The sequence below is a fragment of the Drosophila innubila genome (genome assembly GCF_004354385.1).
Source record: "Drosophila innubila isolate TH190305 chromosome 2R unlocalized genomic scaffold, UK_Dinn_1.0 1_C_2R, whole genome shotgun sequence".
NCBI classification, from domain to species: domain Eukaryota; kingdom Metazoa; phylum Arthropoda; class Insecta; order Diptera; family Drosophilidae; genus Drosophila; species Drosophila innubila.
In genome coordinates, this window is record NW_022995374.1 from 19762575 (window position 1) to 19778492 (window position 15918).

The 15918-nt window shown below is 34.0% G+C and overlaps 3 protein-coding genes across 3 annotated transcripts; all 3 read right to left on the reverse strand.

The window, feature by feature from the left end:
* Positions 1–1923: 1923 nt before the first annotated feature.
* On the reverse strand, positions 1924–4674 carry LOC117783756 (putative inorganic phosphate cotransporter). The gene is made up of 4 exons (XM_034621300.1): positions 4653–4674; positions 4188–4324; positions 2476–3558; positions 1924–2112 (listed from the first exon to the last, which is right to left on the reverse strand). The coding sequence occupies exons 1-4, from the start codon at positions 4672–4674 to the stop codon at positions 1924–1926; spliced, it is 1431 nt and encodes a 476-aa protein (XP_034477191.1).
* An 851-nt stretch (positions 4675–5525) lies between these two features.
* Positions 5526–14795, reverse strand: LOC117783757. The gene is made up of 11 exons (XM_034621301.1): positions 14771–14795; positions 14073–14353; positions 13734–13880; positions 12980–13133; positions 12734–12891; positions 11469–11589; positions 7572–7643; positions 6691–7215; positions 6095–6358; positions 5926–6023; positions 5526–5790 (listed from the first exon to the last, which is right to left on the reverse strand). Exons 1-11 carry the CDS (start codon positions 14793–14795, stop codon positions 5608–5610), a joined length of 2028 nt encoding a protein of 675 aa, XP_034477192.1. The 3' UTR covers positions 5526–5607.
* Positions 8419–10963, reverse strand: LOC117784593 (arginine kinase). The gene is made up of 2 exons (XM_034622358.1): positions 10906–10963; positions 8419–9764 (listed from the first exon to the last, which is right to left on the reverse strand). Exons 1-2 carry the CDS (start codon positions 10961–10963, stop codon positions 8419–8421), a joined length of 1404 nt encoding a protein of 467 aa, XP_034478249.1.
* Positions 14796–15918: the final 1123 nt, after the last annotated feature.

Sequence of the window (15918 nt, forward strand, 5' to 3'; positions counted from 1 at the left end):
CTCATCCGACTTGTTTCTCTACTCTAACCTTTATGTATTTCAGCCGTCATTTTATTTCTAAATTGCTTTCTCCACTTTTAAAATTTTTTTTGTTATTTTTAAATAGGTTTTGCCCTGTTGAAACCACACTGCTGACTAAAGAGGAATATATCTAACTAAAAGCAAATCTTATATGATTTCTAGACATTTTGTAACTTTATGGCATGATAAGCTGGCATTTTTGGAAACCTTATCAATTATGACTATGCTAAGACACTTCACCTACTCAATTTGTATAGTTTAAAAAAATTTCAACAAGCGGTTGTCAAAATAGTAATTTACGATGAATTCTAAGGAGGTTTGGTTAAGAAAAAAATTTATCCACTATAATGAATCAAGTTTTTCTTCAAAAACGATTCAGGAGCCGCCGTAACCGTCAATTGTGACCGCTATTGTGGTCTTCCCCCGAATTCTTGCCACATAGCCAACGTAACAGTCGAACTTCTGAGCGGTACGTTCGAAAATCGAATAATCAGCCGAAAAGGCGATGTCAACTGTCCGCCTCGCAGCTGCTATTTGACCCTGTTGGACTATTATTTGTGGGGTGCCGTCAAGGATAAGTGCTATGCCAACTATCCAGAGACGATTGACGACCTAAATACACGAGATAGAAGTCGCCATTCAGACCATTGTGCTAAAAAATTGGGTCGATCGGATGACCTACTGCAAGGTTTTCCTTGGCAGCCATATAGATGAAGTTGCCTGCCACAAATAAACCGCAATGTTGGACTATTCAATAAAAAAAAATATTTAAAAATAAAGAAAAAATCTAAATAGTGCAAGTCTTTTATGTTCTTCAGCCATTTTTGCACTATCGTATATTGCATGATAAGCTTTCATTTTTGCGAAACTTGCCAATTTTTATTATTTTAAAATTTGTTTAAAGATAATTTTTACTTACTTAGTCTTAATGCAAGATGAAAAAAATACATTCTATTAAATTCTTTAAAATTTGAAGCGAAAAACGAAACAGACCTGGCTAAGTAGATGATTGATAAAGTAGATGATAATAGATAAGATAACTTTTGTGAGTGTGTTATAATTTTTTTAATTAACACTATCTTAAATGGATAAACGAGCCAATTGGCAAAATTTGATTTTGATATGTTTTATTTAATGGTAAAAAATATATTATGTTTTTAAAAAAAATTTGCGAATATTTTAAATGACTTCTGAAATAATATTTTATTGCTAAATAAAGACTTTAAAAATAAATTTTTTTTACATAAATTATTTAATGATTTTGTAATATTATATGTATAATATTTATATTTATTTATAATAAAAAAATATATTGTACTTATACTCACTTCCTATATAGGAGCTAATAACACCCTAAATTTTCAATTGTAGCCCACTGTGCGACCACTTCAAAGTATGCTACAAAAATGTAGAATAATATATCACAAAATAGGAAAAAAGCACATGCTTACAAACACATCTATATCAGTAAAATTGTATTTGTTGTACAAAATATACCGTAGATAAAATATATTTCACTTATCTAGTCGTACACTCACAATTCATTTTCCTCTCTTGCAGACATTTGGGAATTAAGCTAGCTGTGCCAAACCAATTATAAGTAATTGGTAAAATGTATGAAAAGATTGGCACCTCAAGTTAATAGTGTTAAAAAGTGAGCAACTCGATAAGGTAATAGAACTCAGGCATATCTATTTTCATTCTCTGATAAAAACCAATGCTTTTATCTACCAATTAGGTTTATTGACTATGGTTACGAGTAAATCTTAATTGGTATTATACCTACATATCAGAATAAAAAATGTTTTAACTACTTGACAAATCACTGAATGAATTAAGCTTTAAGTTTTATGAGTTTTTCTTTTAAACATTATTATCTTCCAGATACGATCAATCATTTGATTAAAGTACTTGAATTGTTTTAATTGATTTTCCATCCGCTTGCAGTTTCTCTTTTTGTTGATTGTCCAGAAAATCAGGGTCATTCCAGGGCTGGTTCACCATTTTACCAAAGATGATGAAGAAAAGATTTCCCACAAAGAAAATAACAGCGGAAATGATGAAAACCACTTGCCATTCCACACGATCATGCTAAGAGAATAGAGAAATAAACTTATTAAAAATATTTATTTATTTATGTAATTAATTTCTATTCGAGGAAGTGGGAATTATAAAAAAATTATATAAATAATAAAAATTGGAATTTCCAATAAAATAAACAAGTTATAATACTTTAAACCTTTAAATTTAATTTTAATTAAAAAAAAAATAGAAAAAAGGCCTTATGAAAAATAAATAAAATGTAGATCATCAAAATCAGCTAAGATTTGAAAAAGATATGACTTGAACTTAATTGCATCATCGAAATCTGCTTAAATTTGACAAAGTTACAAGACTTTAAAGTTTTTCCAAAAATTAAAAAAAAAACTCTGATCTGATTACTGGCAGACTTACCTCGTTCTTCACGATAATCCCAACGAGAAGTGGCGTTAGAATTGGCACAATATTGGCTCCTGTGTTGACAATGCCCATCAGGATGCCGGCATGATTTGGGGACAAATCAATGGTGTTGAGAGCACTACCAATTGTGTTGCCAGCATTAATGCCCACACTCACACTCATGAGAACAATGGCCAAGGTCTTCTGACTGCTGTCCAAAAAGCTGAGACCAACCAGAAAGGTGGCTGGCAACCAGGAAGACAACGAGTTAATGATCTTTCTAATGCTGGTGATGGTCAGGACGCCACGAGTTAAAAGTATATCCGAGACAATAAGATAGACAATAGCCATAATCCAAGAACATAGAAATGGAAGAGCCGAGAACAAAGCATTCCTTTTCATATCCATAAGAAGAACTCCATTCATATAAGCGGGAATCTCGGCCTGGAGGGTGGAATAGCCCCAGGATTGGGTGCAACGTGCCATAAATAAAGCCCATAAGGGAATCGAAGTCAATAAAGCTTTCCAGGGCACAGGAATTTGACCAGTCGCTTTGATTTTCTTTTTGTTATTCGCACTGATTGAGGTTTCAATGTAGTTGAGTTCCTCTTGGGTAATGAATCTCGATTGACTGGGAGAATCGGCGCCAAAGACTAACCAAAAGATGCTCCACAAGATTCCCACGCCACAGGAGATGTAAAAGATGCCTGGCCAGCCGACACTTGAGGCAGCCACCAAACCGCTTATAAACATGGCCAACAATGTGCCACAATCGATACCCGTATTGGCCAAGGCGCCCAACCGATTGCGCTCCTTGGATGGACACCAGATGGCCAAGTGGGCGTGGACACAGGGAAATAAAAGACCCTGGAATGCACCCATTAGAACACGTATGCCACAATAGGCCTGCCAACCACCCCACGGCACAAAGAAGGGCACCAGAAGAACCAGAAAAGCCGATCCAAGCGTCGAAATAAACATGGTAATCTTGGCTCCAATGCGTCGACAAAGCCATCCTCCCAGAAACTGGGTCATAATGTAACCCCAGAAGAAACTGGACAAGATGTAAGAGCGTTCCATTTCATTCCAGTCGTAGGTCTACATCAAGGAAAGCAAAAAATTAATCAAAATATAGTTGGTAAAATTTAACAAGTATGTAATTAGTATTAGCAATTAGTATGTATCGTACAATTATTTCTTGAATAATATCCGATCATTATGGAGTTGACTGATCACATCAACTTCAAGATTCGTATTATTTTTGTAGAAATTCAAGTGTACAGTTTTAAAATTATATAACTGGATTCGATTCCCTGTCTTGTTTATTTTAACTTCTGTTTTAAGTTCTTTAAAAATGGAACACAATTAAATAATACATTATAATTAAAAAAACAGTTTATAAATTGCATTGATATTTCTATTTTTTTTTTTATTTGTGAACGAAATTCACGTCTTCATCTTTAAAATGGCTTTGCAATGATTCTAGCTCTTACCATCTCTGAGATCCTCAAGAACTTTACACAACAAAATTGGTACTCATTTCTCTTACCATCTATGGGATCATTTCAGTTGAACAGACTCTCAGTCGGACAGACGAACAGGACTATATCGATCGGCTTTAGGTGGTAATTAAGAACATATTTACTTTATAGGGTATGCGAAGCCCCGTCTTGCCTTTTAGATACTTAATATACCCTCGATTAGGATATAAGAATACATGTACTTACAGGAACATCATGTTTGTTACTGTCGGTACTCGTCATAGCCACAACAGCCACGCCAGCATTAAATTTGGCTATATAGTTAACCACAATTGAGAAAAACAGCAAAAGAGTCTGAAAATGACGTTGACCCAATATGGGAGCTGTTAGTTAAAATAATATATAGAATAATTAATTATTAATAGAACAGCACCATTATGAACAGTTGCATAGCTAAAAATAAAATTACACTTTTTCGAACATCCTTGTAAATCACTTTTCTGTAAGTCATTTATTAATAAAAAACTACTTGAGATTTATTTCAAAGACGATTGTAAATTAAATTAAATATTTTATGGCAATATAAAACTTTACATTTCTCTTTGTCTTGAAACATTGATAGCATTATAATTTTTTATGTTATATGGTATTTGACACAGTTTAGATTTTCTGCGAGAAATGATTTTGAAATAGATTCCAAATTAAATTTACCATTTATGTTTTTCGATGTCATTTTTCACTACAATATTTCTAGAATTTTTGAACCGCGCGCAAAGCAATCCAAAAAGCAACTCAAAGTGGAGTTCGCTGTGTGTTCGCTTTACAGCTATTAATACAACACACACACACACTTGTAGTTTCCACAAAACTAAACACACCACCCACACACAATTTTGCACAGATACAAATAAAATTATGATAGTAAGTATTAACGTCATGCGCATAGCAATATTGATAGACCATTGACAGCAAATTAAATACAATACACACATAAATACACTCAAATACACCCATTTATAATCTATACACAATCTGTTTGAAATTGATCATTTGCTTGTAAAACGAAAACTGATTAGCGCAAATCTTGCTCATGATTAAACGGAGAAAAGACTAAACCTTTTGAACACAAGTTTAATAGATGCATTTTCTTTGCAAGAAAGTAGTAGAAAGTTACTCATATTGACAGTCAAATAGCCTATGTTCCTAATACTAAAAACCGAAATTTAATTTGAAATTTATTAATAAGACACAAAGCTGTTCACCTTACATATATTATACCTTAGTTTAATATTCGCCGTCTTATAGAAAATTAAGAAAAGTTTAATATTTCATTGTGGGTTATTTCAGTTACAGTTTCTCACATAGACAGATAACGGATTTACTGCGTAATCTTATCTGCTCACTCAACCAATTGTCATATCAATGAATGACACTATCTGACAGCATTACAAAACTCTCATTAAATCACTATGTTCACTTAATTGTGGTTTATGATTGTAGAAGAAAACTGAGTTTAATGCTTATATTTTTAAAGAGGAATATTCAAATTAGACGATTTTGTCTTAGATTTCTGAAGGCTTTTCATTCTAAATGTTTTAATTTTATTTAACTAGAACAGCTTAAAACTAGATGATGTTTATACATAAAAATTGCTTAATTTAGGTGCCTAGCGAGCTTCGTCCTCCTCCTCCTGTAGGCGCAGTATGTCCGCCTTATTGATGAAGTAATAACTCGGCTGTCTACCCTTGAGATCCTTTGCCGTGCGCTTGGCCCCGTTTTGTATGAGTATTCGACTGACAGTTTCACAGAAATTGGTGCCCAAAGCATAATGCAATACAGAGCGTTCCAACTAAATGTAAAATGAGAGAGGATCAATAATTATAAAAAAGGGGACAAATTTAACTTAAGTTTTTATCTTTTCAGTTATAAATTAAAATTGCTTAAATAAATTATGTAATTAATCAAATAAGAAAATTCCACTTACATTATCTGTGACTTTGAGAGATTCAGGACAGAGCTGAACCAAATGTTGAACCATTTCCTCGGATTCCTTCAGCACAGCTATGTGCAGGGCGGTGCGACCTTTTAGGAAAGGCAAAGAAAAACAGCATTAGAAATTAAAAAAATCTTTACATATTTCTATAAAAACTTACCATAATAATTTTTGGTTTTGATTAACCACTTGGCATTGGGCACAGCCGTCAGCTCCTTGAGTCGCACCACATTCTTATCCCGTATCATTTGATGCAGTTCCTCACGTGCCTCCTCTAAAGTACGCAGGCTATTCAAAAAGCTAACAAGGGCCTCATTTTGCCGCTCAGTGGCCACATCTAAAATAGTTTTGCCGCTTTCATCCTCAATATCTAGTATATGGTCGTAACCCTGCAGTGCCAACTGATCGAAGGTTTCCACATCACCTGAGAAGAATATGAATTTAGAATTATTTTCAAAAATCTGCAGAAATTACGAATTTATGGAAATTTCTAATAAAAACAACATAACAAAGATTTATGTGATTAAAAATAAATGAAAACTCAAAATAGATTTAAATATCTTTTATAAAAATATAATATGATAAATACTGCTATATTTTTTTTATTATTGGTCACTCTTGGTATTTCAAGCAGGTTCAACTACTATATTTTTTTAAATTTCCTGCTCTTTTCAATTTTGAAATTAAATTATCGATTAGAGATTTATAGAACATGTACGTTGAATATGATTTTGATTAGAGTTATCGAAAACTCACCCAATACTGCTTGGGCGAGCAGAAAGCGATCGATTTCGGCGGCATTGTTGGGCTGATTTGCTTGGAGTGCGACATCCCTGGCCGTGCGATACAATTCATCCCTGTAGGTGAGATCGATGCGAGACTCCTCGACGAGTGTGTAGAGAGCACCTCGACGATGGGAACGAGCGCAGGCAAAGTGCAACATGCTCTGTCCGTGCTCATCCCGCTCCTCCAAATGCTGCACGGCCAGAGCGGCGTCCTCATCGTCATCCTCCTGCTGCTGCTCGGCCAGCGAGCGTGCATCCAGCTCAATGATATCTGTACGATTGTTAGTCATTCGACTGCTGTTAAGCTTGGGATTTGAGTTGGCCAATGCTGTGGAATTGCTGCTGGCCTTGCTGCTGCCGGAATGAACAACGACCTCAGTTAAGGGCTTCCTTTCGGCCATGAATTGCTGCAGATAGCTGGTAAGATAGGCAACTGGATCCTTAGGACGCTTGTTGGCAATCTCTGTCAACGCCTTGATCAAAGGATCGGCCAAAGCTGCAGATAAAAAGTGCAAAAAAAATCAATGGATATTTCTGTTATGATGCAGAAAAAAATAAGTGACCAGATAACGATGAAGTTAACATTTCGTAAGGAAATCGGCTAAGATTTGACAAAGTTATGACAGTTTGAAGTTTTTGTAATAGCGTTAAGTAAGGAAAAAATGGACAGTGTGGAACAAAAAAAAATTAATTTTAAAATTTTGATCAAATTAGAGTCGAGCTTTAGATTTTTCATGAAAGTCAATTCAATTAACTCGATCGTCATAAATAGTTTTGATTAAAGTAATTGAAAATTGCAAAATAATTAAATTGTCGATTTATTAACGTAATTTACATAGTAGTTGTACTCACAGTCAGCCAGATATTTGCCTTGCTCCGTTTTGAAAATGGGATTCGCCTGAAAACTCACGGGCTGCGATTGACCTGTTAAAATGTGAGAGGGGTAAAGATTAGTCTAAAGATCAAAAGAAAACAGAGATCACATTTATAAGAGAGAGTGACTAGCCTATGTACACAAAGCGAGAGAGAAATAGATAGATAGAGAGAAAGACAAGATAAACTGGAATCAATTGAATCTAGTATATGATGAAAATAATAACATACTTTGCAAATCATATAAAATATTGGTACAAATCACATTGCTAACGGGGTGAGGGGGGTCAAGGGGAGTAGGAAAGGGAGTAGTGGGTCGCGAGTACGTACGTGTATCTCAATAGAACTTTTGTGTGCGACGGTACGGCCGAGAGAAGCTGAGGATGTGGATATTTTGGTGATGAGTATTGTTGTTGCTTGAAGCTTAATTAAGACTTAGTTTATGTTATAGATCGCTGTATATTACATTATTATATATTTTAATTGGTGCACTTGCTGTTGTTGTTGTATTTACAATACAATTTTTTGAGTATCTTTATATTTTTAAAATGGATCTATTGCTTATAGCTCGTATCTACGATAAGCTGCGATCGATTATACAGTAGTAATTTATATACTAGCTGATATATATTGTATTTATAATACAATACAATTGTATTTACAACATTTTTTGTATCTATTAAATGGAGTATTGCAGTATTTAATTATCTTTAAAATGTATTTTTAGCATATTATTCGTATCTACGATCAGTTTTCATCGATTGGGCTGCATTAATTGAATTATAATATTATCATTGAATCTTTAAAATGTATCTTGTATCCACGATCAGTTGCGATCGATTAGGCTGTTCTTTTTGCGCTTAAAGATCTTAACCAACATTGTGGCTATGTGCTTTGAGTTGGTCAGCGACATATCCTTCTCCAAGGACAATATATTGGTGACAGCCGTGCAATAGTCCTGGAACAGCACATGCTCCACAATTCCCATGCTTTGCATATTTATGAGTCTGACTGTCAGCTTTGAAAGTCGATTGGTGACCATACTTAATCCTCTAACAGAGCACAAATGTCGCAGATTATCCAGTTCCTTCATCAAATTTGGCAGCTTGACAATCGTTGTCATTTTGAGGCCTGTGCCCAAAAAAGCTGGACGAGACTGTAAATAACCCAGTAGATAACTCTCCTTAAAGTGCAGCTGTGTTTCCAGATAAGAAATTGCTCTGCCCACCCTCGTATAAGCTGCTCCCATGTCCGCTGGCTCCTTGCCACTGCTAGACGAAATGACACGCAAATGTTCGAGGCAATTCAACCATAAAGCCATATTCTGAGCCGAGTTTACATAGACGCCACGTCCATAAGGCCAAAGTGCACCATTAAAAGCTGTGGATTCGGCAGCCTGTACCAAATCTGTGGTATCCAACAAGGGAATCATCAATCCCAGATTATGCAGCATGCTGGCCACCTCAGAGTCGGGTTCCATCAACTCCGTTAAAGTATAATAACTGCCCGATTCCGTTTCTCCAATTGCCTCGGCAAAATTGGCTGTAAATATTTTGCCCATCATGACACGTTCGGCCTGTTCGATTTGGCCGATTGTCAAATTTAATGGCAACTCCAATTGATCCAGATTTCGAGATGCCTCCACAATACAACGTGTGACCAGCTGGGATTCGTCGTCAAAGACAAACGCCGCCGTATTGAGACGTTCACCATTGTCCATGGGAAAATACGCAAGTCTCTGATGAGGCTTAAAATCCGCATCGATGTTCAGGCAATGCATGTCCTTGAGGAAGGGCACCAGAAACTCCTGGAACACCACGAACACATCAAAATCGGGCGCAATAATACCACAATTGATGTCCTCCTCCAGATGTCTCAATTTTGAAGTCTTTCTCATTGCCGGCCACAGGACATCAAATAAATTATGATCGAGTCGCGTTTGTCTTCGTTTGATTTTCTCATAGACGCTGCGCTTGAGAAAGCGACTCAAATAACTTGTGACTGAGAGTTGCAAGGCGGAGGCACTTAACGGTTTTCGATGCGATAATGCCGATGCTGAGGATCCACTCAACAATTTCCCAGACTCCGTGATGACACTGAAGCAACGATCCAAAGTCCGTGCGATTTCTCCATCCTGCAGCTCACGTCGTGCGCTGTGCAGATCATCGGGAACTGATCGATGATTATCGAAGATCGAATATCGATAGGCAGCGTTGGGTGTAATTTTATTTGATGATTATCAGTACTGCGGTACAGCGGGCTAACCAACACCAAGACACGCACACAGACATAGATACAGACACAGACGTGGACACAAACAAAAAATCAGTAACAAAAAAAAGATTTGTTGTGCTTGTGAGTGCTGAGAAAAGGCGCAGGTGCTCAATCAGTTGCCACATTAATCAAATCCAAATAAATAAGAGCTTATGTGTGTGTACAGTGTAATGGAAAAGTCGAAAATTGTACCAAAAACTAACAACTCATTTTAGGAAAATCGTAATAAATTATCGCATGATAATAATCATGAGTTTACTTAATTTGGTACGGAAATAATTTTATTTTAAATTACGAAAAAACTATAGAAAAGACAAAAGTACAACAAAATTTTCTTAGTATATTTTTTAAGCTTTCATTTTCTAATTAAGTAATAAATAAAAATTTAAAATTTCCATATAAAATCCTATTGGAAGATATATAGTGTTTTCCATATTTATAATTAAACAAAAATATATTTGTGAGAATTGTTATTTAGGTAGCAAAATGGCAACATTATTAACGGCAGGCTACTCTGATAAAAATTATGTATCTTATATTTAAGTAAAAGAAAACATCTTTCCTTAAAGTTGCCTTTTCAAAATAAATGTGTAGAACCGCATTCTTGTCGTAGAGACTGTTATTTTATCAGTGTCAATATCTTCGTAACCCACGTATAAGCTTAGATTTTTAATTTAGATTATACTTCGCATTACTCCCATTTCAAATCGTCTGCTGCAACGGGGCGTTTACTTAATATTGCGCATACGCCCAGTAGACTAAGCTGATGCAACAGTAAAGATAGAGGTCATTAAGCAATGCCTGATCTAATGATTAGCTATTTTGCAAGGTCTAAATATTTTATAGTCAAACTTTTCTATAGTGAAAATCTATAGAATAAAACTTTCTCATTTATAAATTTATTTAAAAACGATTTGGGTGTAGATTTGTGAATTTACTTCAGCGAGATTTGACTATATTTTAACAACATTCAAACAAAACAGTTGCCAGTTTTTTTAAATATTAAAAAAAAAACATAAACATTGATTAATTAACATACCAAATATATCGTCAATGTTATTGATAATCTCATTGAAGAATTCCCGATTTGACGCCATTTTGTTTCGACCGCCTGCACTTATGACTGTCCGCCGCTAACTGCGCGTTTACGCTAACAAATGTTGACTAACTAGACAGACGGCCGACTAACGCTATGAATATGTAAGTACAAAAATGGTGAAGGACGCGTGATAAGTGCGACTCTCTGTACATATATGTATATGTGTGTGTATGTTTGTGGCATGTGCTAGTGAAAATCAATGTTTGACGGGGGCGGAGAGTCAAGTAGACAGCCAATCATTGAGCTCATGTCCGGAAGTTCGAGTTAGCAAACAAACGTATTTAATTATTTAACTGCGGCTGATGTTTGTTTAGCATGTGGTTGAGTGGTTCAGTGGTTCAGTGGTTCAGTGGTCCAGTAATTGGGTGGTGCAACTAAACAGCGTGTAGCAACAAAAACGACGCAAAAAGCCAAACAGCAAAGCAAATTATAATTTATTTGTATTCAAAAATGGTAAACAGAATCAAATGTAATTTGATTAATTTGGATAAATGAGAACGCACCTTGATCGCTGAGCAACTGATTTTCCATTTCTTCGGCACCAAATATGCTCAACAATTCCGTGTAGGTGAGTACATCCTTTGATTTCTCAATATCCACATAGAATTCAGGCGTATGTCCCAGCTGCATGGTAATTTCAAATGTAATTCTTGAGTTCATTTCTTATTTATAACCTATTGATACAAGTTCAAGGATCCAACCCAGCTCAGCCCAACCCACTTGTCACTGACACTTGAAAGTCAACCTTCAAACTACCTTGACCGATTTTCCACCCATTTTCAATTTCAACTAGAATATCTAAGTATCACAAATGCTGACAATTAGTTGGAAAAATAGCTGGTAAGGTTCTCAGGCCCCAAATTAATCACTTTGTTATTGAAAAAGAATTTGTATTTTACTAATTGAGGAGAAATTATTGTTAGGTGGCATATTGAACATAGAAATTAATTTGAGTAATAATTTTATAAATAATAAATTATGCAGAGGGTATAAAAATTTAATGTCTAACATGATTTAGTTACTCTGGAACACTCTTCAGTATGGATTGAGTTTTAAAAAATTTTTGAGCTTCCATTTTGTTATGATATTATATGGATTTGTGTTATGCCAAATATTATCTATGTTTTTGTATACTAGTCCTTATAACAATACTAATTTCCTTTTATAAATGTTTAATATATTTGGTATATTTCTATATTTGCAGAACTTTAGATTGAAAATGATACTATATGAATAAAACCATATATAGGTCCATATAGTTGACATTTTTCATTGATAACTTTACAATATTATGAAAGTAAAATATTTTGAAAAAAAAGCCATCACACAAATAATTTAAATAGATATCGATAGAAATAAATGAAGGAAAAAAGTTATATTGTACGGAGAAAATATGGAAATAAGGATAATCATATAAAAATGGTTTTATTATAGACAGAAAATGATAAAGTTTATTATAAGAAAGCCTGCATAAGATAATGCTATAAGTTATACATTTACTAGAAAATAAAAACTAAAATCTTAAACAATTTATTCCCTTTTTGTTTTAAGGATTTAAGAAAACTGAATAATTCATTTATTAACAAAATTTTAAATCAAAAGCTTAAAAAGTCCTCTAACTATAAGTTTAATTTGAAGAAACCCCACATATAAGAACCTGGCTAAATAAGTGATATAGAACCCGACTTAAATTGCGTGTTTGACAGCATTGTACATAATGATTTGGGAAATAAATTATTCCAGAGCTGAGTGTTATACGAATACACACCTTGTCCAGAGCCTTTGGATTGGAGCCCAGCTGGGAGAGGACATTGTAAAAGTGACCATTGTCCTTAATTGTGGCCGCATAGTGAAGCGCCGTGCGTCCGTCATTATCCGTAATTGCCATGGTCTCCGGAAAGCGCGAAGCCAAATAACGTACAATGTCTGAAGGGATAAGGGGTAGAATTGAGGGATACAAAACGGTGACAGGACATTTTTCCCTATTTATTTTCCTTTTTTTTCGTGTACTTACCGCTGTGTCCAAAAAGAACGGCAACGTGCAACGGTGTTGCACCATTTGGCGATATGTCGTCCTTAGCAATGGCAAACTTCCGGCGATCCAGAGCCTGCTGCAATGCCAACAAACTGCCGTCACGTGCCGCGTCATGCACGCGATGGATTTTCTCCTGTAAACATCGGCAATTAGTGTAAAGTTGGGCAAGTTTGATTGGAAGCAGAAAGTATAAAAATTATGATATTTAATAAATATTTTAATTCTTTATATTTATTATACAATTAAATTTAAACTCTTTATAATAAGAATAAGAAATAATTGTAATTTAATTTTTATTGTTTTTCAAATGCTGAAGAAACAGTAACTTTAGAACACACACACTTTGAAAAAAAATTAAATAAATGGAATTCTAAATTTTTAACATTCGAAAATAAAATAACACTAGCTGATATCCACAACAAAAATATATAACTTTTACACTTTGGCAAGTAACAATTTAAAATAAGAATTTTGGTTATTAAATCCAAATTGAAAATTTAATATTATATACAATTTTATTTATACAAAATATAGAATATAAAACAAAAGAGAGCTAAAAATATATTTAATAATAGAAATTGGAATTAAAAATGTATAATTTTAAGTATTGCTCAATAAAGAAAATATATCTAAGATTTTATCGTTCATCCAGATAATAATGTTTTAGTTTGATTATTTTTTAAATTATAATTGTTAACAAACATATATGATTGAAAAGGAGACTTATACAGACCATATAGCTGGGTACATTGTTCAAAAACGCTTGGATTTCGGGCTCCTTGCACTTCAAATTGAGCAGACGTCCTCCCTCGCCGTTGAGAACAATCTCCGCCAGCTGTTCCATGTCCCCGGACTCGATAATTTGCTGCAGACGGGCATCCTGTGAAATGTTAAGAGACAATCTACAATAAGCTAAAAGCTGTAGAATTGTGAAGTCTTGTGCACGGATGGAGTGAAAACGAATAGAGGGAAAAATAGAGGAAAGTTAAGAGAAAGGAACAGAAAACAATGTGAAGCGAGAATGCAGTGAATGATATGTGGATAGATAGAAATAGAGGTTAGCCGCTTATACTTCATCGACTTCATAAGCTGCCATTTGAGACTGAACTGTATAATCGTCGGATGCGCCTTGGACAAACCCCTCAATGGCCAGCGAGGAGGTCAGCGAGTCGCCACCATCATTATCCTGCACAAGATCTTGATCCAACTCCAATTGTTGCTGCTCCTGTTGCTGTTTCTCCGCTTTCTTCTTCTCCTCCGCTTTCTGCTGCTTGTCTTGGCTTCCGCTTGTCGTTGGCGCTATCACATCCTGCAGAGAATTGCGCTTGTAATTGATGACACGGCCTTTAACAGCTTAACAGGTGCAACACAAGGATACGAACACAAGGACACTACTAGACTACGACAAATGTGGTGCCAGTATGTTTAGTTTGTGGTGCAGTTTTATCCATATCAGATCATTCCATAAGTCATATTATATTTGCACTCGGGGGCGTATACACATTATTGCGCATACGCCAAGTTGTTTTGCAATTTGAGATTGAGATCAAAGTCTGTAGTCATTAAATTTGTTTTCACTATAAAACGCAATAATACCTCCCTTATGCCACTTCCTTCCTAACGATTGCAGCAATTTGAAGCGAAATGCAATTATACAGTTACTAGTTACAGTAATTGTTGTACAAAAAAATAAAATTACCACATTTTATAACTCAAAAAAGTAAAAAGATTAGATTGTTTTTTTTAATTTTAATTTGTTTTTTCTTTTACCATAGAAGCAAATATTGAGTTCCATTCGGCTTCATTATTTTTAAAAATAAAATACAAACAAGTTTTTTGATTTTGTTTTTAAATCAAGGGTCGCAAATAAGAGTTATTAGATGCAAATCATTTAAAAATATAAAATAAGTTACATTTAATTTTTGATTTTAATAAATAAGTTCAATAGAATTAAAATTTTTATTTCAAATTTATAACTTATAAATTAAAATCAAGAGTAATATTTGATAACTAAAATAGATTTATAAGATAACTATTTATCATGAAATTTAAGCTATATTTGGATTTTATAATGAATATTGAATCAAAATATAGTCAAATTACAATTACATTTCAAATTTTAGTACCACAAATTAAAATAAAAAAATAACACATTTTAATTTTTTTAAATAAAAATGCGTTCAATGGAAAATTGCATACAATTTGTGTTTCAAAATTTTTTAAATATTCATCGGAAGTTATTTTTTATGAAATAAAAGAAAAGAAGTGGTTATTTTTTATATTAACTATAAAAATGTAAAATAAAAAAATAAAATAGCTAAAATAACTCTAAAATATCAAAAAAAATTTTCTATACGTTAAAAATGAACTAATTATTTTTATTTTAATATTTGTATCTCATTTAACATTTTTATTTTGTAAATTAGAACCATTACGATCCCTGGCCAAAACAATTACTTGACTAACTGAACTATATGCACACCATTTTATATGGGCAAATCTATCGTATACTATAAAAAAAAAAATAACTAAAATATCTATTGAATATTAAACAACGAAACAATGTTAAATATAAGCAAATTTTTTTTTTGTTAATATTTTTATTTCATTTCAAAATTTTTATTTTAAAGTTGATATTTATGACGATCCCCGGGTAAAACACTTACTTGACTAACTGTATATATGTATAGCTTTTTACATGTGAAAATCTATCATATGTAGAATAAATATCTAATGCCTGCAACTGTTCTTGACGTTTGCATGCTCGGTTGCCATTTGAATGGCTGCCTGACAGTTGAGGCAAGTCGGGCAAACGTCAGGCAATAGGACGGAAAGACAGATGCACGGCAGGACGAAATGAAAGTGAAATGCCACAGGACACATACGTAAAAATAAAAAACGTATAAGAGACTAGCGAA